Genomic DNA, 9,941 nt, shown 5'->3' with positions numbered 1-9,941 from the left:
TATGTTCTAATTCAAACTTTTAAATAAATAATTAGTTGATACATATATATCGTTATAAATTTTAGTTTTTATTTATAGGAAAAAGAATTGGGACGCACTCCCATTGAACCAGAGGTTTTCAAAAAGACTCATGTCAGAAAGAAAGAAAATGAGTCAGATCCGGATGTGTGGGTGGAGGAAAGGGCCGAACGAACTTTTGTAAGTTATTTAATATGAAAAATATATATCAATAGTCAATATATTTATGATATGTATATATATTGATGTCAATATTTGTATTTAATATGCAGAATGACTTTAATAAGTACGTCGTTGAGAATCTAGATAGTTCGGTTCAATTGACACCCGAATTGTCCACTCAGATTTGGAAAGAAAAAGTGGTAGGGGGGACACACAAGGGTAGATGCTATGGTCTAGGCTCTCGCAACGATGTTAGACGCCTTCAGTCAGGCTTAGAAGGTATTGGATCGTCACGTCAAGCTGAGGCACTTGACGGTGTTCAGATTGCTGCTATGTCGGATCAAATAACTAAACTTACAGCTGCACTAGCAGAGTCGGAGCGGAAAAGAGTAGCTGAACAACAAAGCATGAGTGAGACCGTTCAGCAAATCAAAGAACAAGTGATGAACCTCGCTCGTCGACCTACTACTTCGGCTCCCGATGACACCGACGATGAGAGTGATGAGGATGATTATGTAGATCTCATTCCCTAGTTTAGATCTCTGGACATTTATGAACTTTTTGTAACTTTAAAACGAATTTTAAAAGACTTTATAAGTCTTTAATTTATGATTTAAATACTTTTGAATGTTATTTTAAGTTTGTTATTTTATGTTTTGTTTAGACTGTTTATAATTGTGTGTTTGATTGGGCTGAATAGTGTAGAATTGAATTGAATTGAATTTGCAGGTGGGCAGTAGAAGCTGAGATCTGCTACTGTAAAAAATATTGCAGAAAAAGTGACGGACAGCGTGGTTTAGTCCGTCGCTTTTTTGAGTTTTAATTTTTTTAAAAACCCAGAAAAGTGACGGACAGCGTGGTTTTATCCGTCGCTTTTTTGGGTTTTTAAAAATAATTTTCCAGAAAAGTGACGGACAGTGTCTTTTTATCCGTCGCTTTTCTGGGATTTTCAAAAAATAAATTTACAGAAAAGCAACGGACTGCGTCGCCCTTTAGAAATTTAAAAAAAATGAAAATTAAAATAAAGCGACGGAGTCCGTCGCTTTTTTAAAAAATTTCAGAAAAAAAATAGTCGAAAAGTGACTCAGTCCGTCGCTAAAAGAGACGCAGTCCGTCTCTAAAAGCGACGCAGTCCGTCGCTTTTTGAAAAACGACGTTGTCCGTCGCTTTTTAGCGACGCAGTCCGTCGCTTTTTGAAAAGCGACGAGCTAAAAAGCGACGGAAGTGACTGCGTCGCTTTTCCGTCAATTTTGACCAAAAAAGCAACGCAGTCCGTCGCTTTTGGCCGTCGTTTTTTGACAATTTTTTAGTAGTGATAGAGGAACGAGAAAGATTTTGATAATTGACAAATAGAGGAACAAATGAAAGGAATCGGTTGCGCAACATGTTCCTTTCAGATTGAATTCGACTGCAATAAGGAGAACGTCAACCACGCAAATTAGAAATTATAAAGCAGTGGAGGGATTACTTTTTCGACAAGCAACCAGTACAGAAAGTTTCCTTTTTATAAAGGAGTCCTACAAGGAAAAGGGAGTGCATAATAAGTCAAAGTGTAAACATAGGTATAAATCCTAAGAAAAGTAGGAAGCATGATCAAAGAAGGAAATAAGGGGCGTAAACAAAGAGTTCAAGAAGGAAATAAATCAAAGTGAAGTCAAAAAAGAAAACTGAAGACAAGTTCGAGTTGAACAAGCAGTTGAGGATGTAGCAAAGGCAAGTTCGAGTTGAACAAGACTTTGAGGAGGTTTAATCTATAAATAGGGCAATAACTTCTTCGAAGAAGTTTGTACACTTACATAGAGAGAAGATCAAAACACGATCAAGAGTTTGAGAGAGTTTTGAGATTTACTTGGGGAGTGTTGCGAGTTTGTGAGGAAAAAGTTATAAGATTGTAGTTAAGAGTTTTGATTACAATCAAGTGTGTGTAGGATTCGTCTAACAAGTTTGAGAAACTTGACGGACGGCAGAAGACTTAAACCTGGGTTTTTTTTTGTCTTGGGTAGTAAAGAATTAGAGTTTATAATTTCTTAGCTAGGAATTAGAGTTTATAATTCCTTAGATTACCTAGGTGTGTAATCTTTGTGTTGTTTGATGTTGAGATAAATAATACAAAGTTGTGAACTAATTATTATTTTACGAAATTATTTACTAGAACTCATAAACAGTAAAGAACAAGTAGTTAGTACATGTTCCTTTACAGAATAAAGAAGGTCATAATTCCAACAATTGGTATAAGAGCAACCACAAAGTGGAGGATGCTTCAAGTGTGGAAAAACTGATGATCAAATTAAGAATTGTCCTATGTGGGAGGTAGAATGGAGAAAAGAAAGAGCTGAAAAGGAGAAGATAGAACTTTTAAACAAAAGAAAAAACAAAGAGAAGGAGCAAGCTATGTATGCTGCCTGAGGAACAGGCTTAGAGATGTATGAAGATGATGCTGATGACATTGCCTTAATGGCCATAGAAGAATCGGAACCTGAACCTGATTCAGACTCTGAAGAAAATGAGGTAAACCTTTCTGATCTCAAAGATAAGTTAATAAATTTCTCTAAGAAAAAAACATCATTTTTAATGCTCACATCTATAGACACAATTCAGGAACTAGTTAAAACCAAGAATCATAAACTTGCCTCCCTAACCAGTTTAAAATTTGAATATATAGATCTTGAAAAACTCAATGCTGACCTGAAAGAGAAAAATAAGTTTTTATCACAAAAAGTTCAGCAACTAGAGTCTTGGAATCTGTCCAATAAAATCGAAATCCTAAAACTCAAAGAAACAGGTTAGGACAAAATCTGTGATAAGCCAAAAGATGATCATGAAGTTAAAAGACTCAAAAACGAATTATGTTCTGAGAGAGAAAAATCAACAAAACTGAGACTTGAACTAACTAGGACTAAATATGAGCTTGAACAAGCAAATAAATGGACAAAGTCATCTATGATTGTATCACATCTGGGAAATAACCACCAAAATAAAAAAACTGGAATAGGCTTTGATCAGTCCAAAATTGATAACCCTTTGTTATGCATCATCTGTGGTAATTCAGATCACTCTAAGATAATTTACCCAAAATATAGATTCACCATTAACAATAAAACAAAAGGCACCTATAAGACACCTCAAAGGAACATGTATACTCAAAAGAAATCCTAAATGGATACATAGAGATCTTATTCATCCTCTTTATTAATACAAAGGTCCCAAGCTAGTATGGGTTCCTAAATCTAACCTTTGAATTTGCAGGAAAAGTGAGAGGAAGAAAGCAACATTCTATATGAACAGTTGTTGCTTGAGACACATGATTGAAACTAGAAGAAATTCCTCTCACCTGTAGAAGAAAAGGACGAAATAGTAATTTTTGTGGTGAAAATTCTTTTTGGTCAAATCAAAGAAGTTGGAAAAGTAGGCAAGACTAAAGAAACACTTTTAAAGAAACATGTTGGAACTTGGGGATGATTAAAATCACATGAGTATTCCTCAGTGGCTAATGAACATTTTGCATACTGCCTTCTAATCATGAATTTTATGCTCAGTCTTGTATATTTAGTTGTATGTCTTCATACCACTTTTAAAGCCAAGCTACTCATGCACTATAACATTGTATTTGAATCTGTCACATGAGAGATGCTTAATAAAATTGGAGCAAAATTCAACATTTTCAGAGATCTAAGATACGTGCACTACAATTATTCATAATTAAATATAAAATCAATGCACATGTACATGTTCCTTCCACTTGTCCCAAAAGATATATTCATGTCCTCAATACTACTAAACAAACATCTTCTTAAAAAGCCTATTTAAAGCATTATCCTAGTGTTTCTCTACAACTCACACCCTTCTCTTCCATAAACTTCTTAATCAAGAAATTCTCTTTTTCTAAAATTGTGGAATAAAGTATTCTTCAAGAAACATGTCTCTGTCTCTGCTTGATTAATTACAATTTATGTTTCTTAATGACATTCTTGGAGATTCTAAGTGTGTTGGTCTATCTGATGCTATGGTTGAGATGACTTCGGTGGATGACGCCTCTACGTTGGTGGCTTATAAAATATAGGTTGTGGTGTAGAAAATAGGTTGTGCTGGTTCTTAGGGGGAATCTGTATTGGGTGTGTCTAAAATTACTGAGGAAGTTTTGGAGGATGTACCTTGTGAGGGGGAATATTTTGGGACCCTATAGTTGAACAAAGTTCACTTTTTAGGCTCAACTCGGGTGCATCTAGTGAGGGGGAAACAATGGGAGACCCCTCTGTCGAACCTAGTCCTTCTATTGGGATCCATATAAACTGGGATTTAGGGTTGATGTAAAAAATTATTATAGTTGATACTGCACCTAATAGTACCACGTCTAGGGAACAGATTGAGAGAACATGTTCCTCTACAAATGATGCTGAAGAAAAATCGTTCCTCTTACTGACTCTATTGAAATTAAAGATGACTCTACTGAAATTAGAGTTGTGAACTTTGGGAAGCGGACAATGCTCTTAGGTAAGGTGATTACTGATTTAAGGGGTTAGAGATAAGTGAACTATTGTTTCTCTGGAGGGCACATGATTGATTGAACCAATTCCTTAAAGATGATACAAAACGAAAAAAAAGAAGGTGAAATTGACGTCATATGTGTCACGAACCAAAATGTCATGGACCAGCTGCATATGAACTATGATCCTGAACATGTAGGCCTGCTAAAGAAAAATAAACACAAAGACCAAGGCTATCCTGAAAATTGAGAAGACTCCTAATTTTGTTAATCCAAGAGATGCTTTTTGAGCTGCTTAAAGAGGAGTTTTATTTACCCTCTCATGCCCGATCATTTGCTATTGCCTTGCCACTCTAGCCTTTAACTTTCCAATTTTTTTCTCATCACAAGTGCTTGATTCTAGCTTTAATTTTGATTACATTTGTGGTGTATATGTTTTTTTTATTAATGCTAATATTGGGTTTGAGTTTCAGGTTCATGTTTATCTCCTATGTTTGTGCAAATGCTTTGCTATAGCTAACTGAGTTCTTGATTTTAAGTCTTAGTATAGGTGATAGCCCCAGTGGCCATGAGTATCGAGTTTGCTTCTCTTAGTGTGGTGTATGCCTTCATGGTGTTTTATGATGTCAAAAGGGAAAAGTGCATGCTTGTGTAAATTTATAACCCAATTGGTCTACCTTGATCCTCTAATGTGTTTGCTTTGTGTGTTGTACTTTAAGAAACTGACATAACACAGATTGATCTATTCACACAAGAAGCAATGGTTTGTCATCATCAAAAAGGAGAAATTTGTTAGATCGAGAAAGATTTTGATAATTGACAAATAGAGGAACAAATGAAAGGAACCGGTTGCGTGACATGTTCCTTTCAGTCCGAATCCGACTGGGATAAGGAGAACGTCAATCACACGAATTAGAAGTTATAAAGCAGTGGAGGGATTACTTTTTCGACAAGCAACCCGTACAAAAAGTTTTCTTTTTATAAAGGAGTCCTACAAGGAAAAGGGAGCACAAAATATGTCAAAGTGTAAACATAGGTATAAATCCTAAGAGAAGTAGGAAGCATGATCAAAGAAGGAAATAAGGGGCGTAAATAGAGAGTTCAAGAAGGAAATAAATCAAAGTGAAGTCAAGAAAGAAAACTGAAGACAAGTTCGAGTTGAACATGGAGTTGAGGATGTAGCAAAGTCAAATTCGAGTTGAACAAGACTCTGAGGAGGTTTAATCTATAAATAGGGCAATAACTTCTTCCAAGAAGTTTGCGCACTTACATAGAGTGAAGATCAAAACACGATTAAGAGTTTGAGAGAGTTTTGAGATTTACTTGGGGAGTGTTGCGAGTTTGTGAGGAAAAAGTTGTAAGATTGTAGTTAAGAGTTTTGATTACAATCAAGTGTGTGTAGGATTCATCTAACAAGTTTGAGAAACTTGACGGACGGCAGAAGACTTAAACCTGGGATTTTTTTGTCTTGGGTAGCTAGGAATAGAGTTTATTATTTCTTAGCTAGGAATTAGAGTTTATAATTCCTTAGATTACCTAGGTGTGTAATTTTTGTGTTGTTTGGAATTGAGATAAATAATACAAAATTGTGAACTAATTATTATTTTACGAAATTATTTACTAAAACTCACAAATAGTAAATATGTGTTCCTTTACGGAATAAAGGGGGTCATAATTCCAACAGTTCTAAAAAAGAATTATGTTCCCTTTATATACCCTATGTTTCTCTCTGGACCCAATAAAATAAGTTAATATTATTCTATGATTCAATGAGGAAGCTCTGGCAATATTAATTTATAAAACTCTATGAGCTCACTACTATCTGTACAAATCAAAGAAACTCTTCCAACATTTCTTTCAATATGTTACACTTGGATGTGAACTGAAGAGCTCACCGCTGACACTATCTATCACCGAACACGTTCCTTTTATGTATCTTTAATTACAAGGTTTACAACACTTTATAAATATCACAAGCCCTTACACTTCACTTATGAAGAAATGTGGACACTAAGGAAACTCAGAGCAAAGTTGGAACACGTGGAACGTCAAAGCTGCATTACCCCTCACAATTGTTAGATGAAAAAAATACTTATGCTACTAATGATATGTTAATATTATATGTATTTAATTTCAATGTGATTTGAATTTTTTATAATGGAGTCTGGATAACTCCAGATTCTTTATATAAATCATAGGTTTGCAGTAACCGAAGCACAATAGGTTTGAGTCTTTTTCCATGTTTTGATGAATATAATGTTTTTTATAGGCACAACATATAAATATATCATTTAACTTAGCTTTAACTCATATTTATGCCTCTCCGACTTTGGGCGTTTACAAATAGACATTTAAACTTGTATAAAATTGAACAAATAGACACACACATCTTACTTGGCATCCTACATGGCAATTTGAGTCTAAAGTGGTGTTGTACATGTATAATGCAACGTAGGACTCATGTGTCTACTTATTCAAGTTTAATTGTCTACTTGTGCATAACCAAAATTGGAAAACTTAAATATGAAATAAGGCCAAGTTAAATGACACATTTATGTATTATGCTTATAATTATGGTTCTCCGTCCTTACATAATTTTATATATCTATAATTTGAATGATAAATCTATATAAATAAAAAGAGTAGGGTACTAATAAAATTGAATTATTAAATAATAAATTAAAAAAATGAGAAGAAAATATCAAAATAACATGCAATTTGTTATATAAAATTGGTCATTTCGTCGTTACCTAAGAATCAATTTAAACGATACAATGTAATAAAATTTAATTAAATAACAATCAAAAGAAACATTTTATTCAAACGGACAATACAATAAGGGGTCATTTGGTGGAGTGTATTAGGAAAAATAATGCATGCATTAGCCTTGTGTATTACTATTTACTAGTACCTTGTTTGGTACTCTTTTCCAACTTATGTAAACTAATGTACACTCTATTGTGTATTAAGGTGTGTAATACCATGAATTTCTAGGTATTAGCAATACAATGGTTTTAATGCATGCATTAGTATAATTAAAGACTCATTTGCCCCTCAAAACCTTTTTTACATCTTTTTCACTATAATAATGGAATGTATCTTTGTAAATAATTTTTTTTCATGCAATGCATGTTATTTTTAATGCATCAAACCAAACAATGCATACAGATAATCTATGTATAATTAATGCAAATATAATTAACACATGCATTGTGAATACAAACATTACTAATATACTCTTACTTTATTTAACATTATTCTTATACATTTTACCAAGCGACTCCTAAAATACAACATGTAGCAATCATCCTAACAAAGTGTTACTCACAATTTATTTAGGAATGACCGAACGATGAAGTATTTGCAAGTAATGTTCCATAACACTACAAATTTATATAGGTTTCAAGTTCATTTAACAAATAATTTTATAAGAAACAAATAAATTTTCAATTAAACAAAATTTTAGCGTACTTTTTAATATTCTTATGGTATTATGTCCAAAGATGATAAGTTCGTACAACTTAATTGATAATTGATAATTATATTAAATTCATACGTATATTTTATCTTCATTTTTTACAATTTACTTTATTTGTGTAAATATATATTATATTTTCATCCCAATCCATTTTAGCATGGCAACTGCTCATTACTAAGAAAAAGAAAAGAAACTTAAATATATCACTTCCAAGCAATAAAAATATAAAATAATCTATAAATATTTTATATAATTAATTTCATCATGTGATATTGTTGATATTTATTAAATGTCAATAAAATTAATTAAATAATTATAGAACTTTTAAGCAATTTGATAAAACATATTTTTTTATTTTACATTGCATGCATCAAGACTATACACTACCAAGATTATTTATTAAGATGTTACATAATTTAAATTATGTTTGGACCATGATAATTATTTTCAATTGATTCTAGTATTAATCGCGAAGACAATTTAATATCTTTTATATTTATATAAAGTTGAATGTTGCTTATATACTTGTCAACGACATTTTTCAATCATAATATTTATATAAAGTTGAATGTTGCTTATATACTTGTCAACGACATTTTTCAATCATAAACACATGTATGATGTAACTTAACTAAAAACTAAAAAGCATAAGAAAAATATTATTTTTTTTACACATTTATAAGTACGTAAAGAACCATGTCAGTCTTAAGCTTATATAACTTAATGACAACAATAATTATTCTTTTAAAAAATAACCTTTCATAACTTATCTTTTAGTCCTTAGATACATACATTAAGTCCTAAATTCTTAAATTAGAAATAGATATTGAAGCAAGAAAACTTGCAATTTTCACAAATACATTAATTACCTTAATCTAAGCCTTGTACGGCATTCTAGAATTCTTAAAACAATTATATATTAAATATAAACATACGGAAATTATAATAATCAATTTATTTACTTGAACTACATAAGAATTGATAATCTTATAACTTAATTTTTTATGCTTTATTTATCTGAAAATTACATATATATATTTAAAAATTTAAATTACAAAAACATTCTCTATTATGTGGACGGTAAGAAACCATATCTAATTAGTGGTATTTTCAACATATGTATGTCTTATTTAGGGATTTAGTAGCTAAAAAAATAACAATAATCCATGCGAGTTTGAAATACACAGTTGTTAAGAGGTAATACATGTGTAGTAACGTAAGAAACCAAGTTCTAATTAGTGGGTCTGTCCAACCTATGTATATGTCTTATTATCACGATCCAAAAATGGACGTGATGACATTCGTCTTATCCCACCAAGACAAGTCAGCCTAAAACTCAATCTTTACGAAAAAATGCAAAAATTTATAATCAACTGAAAAATACCCCAAAACCTGGTTGTCACGTGCACAAGCCTCTAATGTGTTATAAACAAATCGAAAGAAAATACAAGTCTCAAATGACATTATTTCTAGAATAGAACAAGATCATAGTTAAGGAGAAAGAAGGTCCGTTGAAATGACAAGCAGCTACCTCACAAATCTCCACAAGAAGCCTCAGACAAGGAGAAGAGAAAATATCACAAATGGTTGGGCTAGTAACCTACAAAAATATGTAGAAGCAAGGGATGAGTACCAAACCACACGGTACTCAACAAGTAAACTTCTAAACACAAGCTAATGGAATATAATACGGGTACTCCTTACACCCCAACCGAACCTCCACAACTACAACATGCATACAACCAGCCCAACCTAACAGTTCACAGTTTACATAACACACAGTTTAACAACAACACTTTA

At 32.4% G+C, this 9,941-nt stretch overlaps 1 protein-coding gene across 1 annotated transcript in view; it reads left to right on the top strand.

The window, feature by feature from the left end:
- The window catches only part of LOC125868812 (uncharacterized), a 21,004-nt gene extending 20,282 nt beyond the window's left edge, over nucleotides 1-722 (top strand). The window contains exons 2-3 of the mRNA XM_049549364.1: nucleotides 79-198; nucleotides 291-722. Coding sequence (XP_049405321.1) covers nucleotides 79-198; nucleotides 291-713 — 543 coding nt within the window. The 3' untranslated portion in view covers nucleotides 714-722. The remainder of the gene's footprint in view (nucleotides 1-78; nucleotides 199-290) is intronic.
- The last annotated feature ends 9,219 nt before the right edge of the window (nucleotides 723-9,941 follow it).

The sequence above is a fragment of the Solanum stenotomum genome, chromosome 6 (genome assembly GCF_019186545.1).
Source record: "Solanum stenotomum isolate F172 chromosome 6, ASM1918654v1, whole genome shotgun sequence".
NCBI classification, from domain to species: domain Eukaryota; kingdom Viridiplantae; phylum Streptophyta; class Magnoliopsida; order Solanales; family Solanaceae; genus Solanum; species Solanum stenotomum.
The sequence above is the reverse complement of the archived record's forward strand: the minus strand, read 5'-3'. Positions and strand labels throughout refer to the sequence as shown.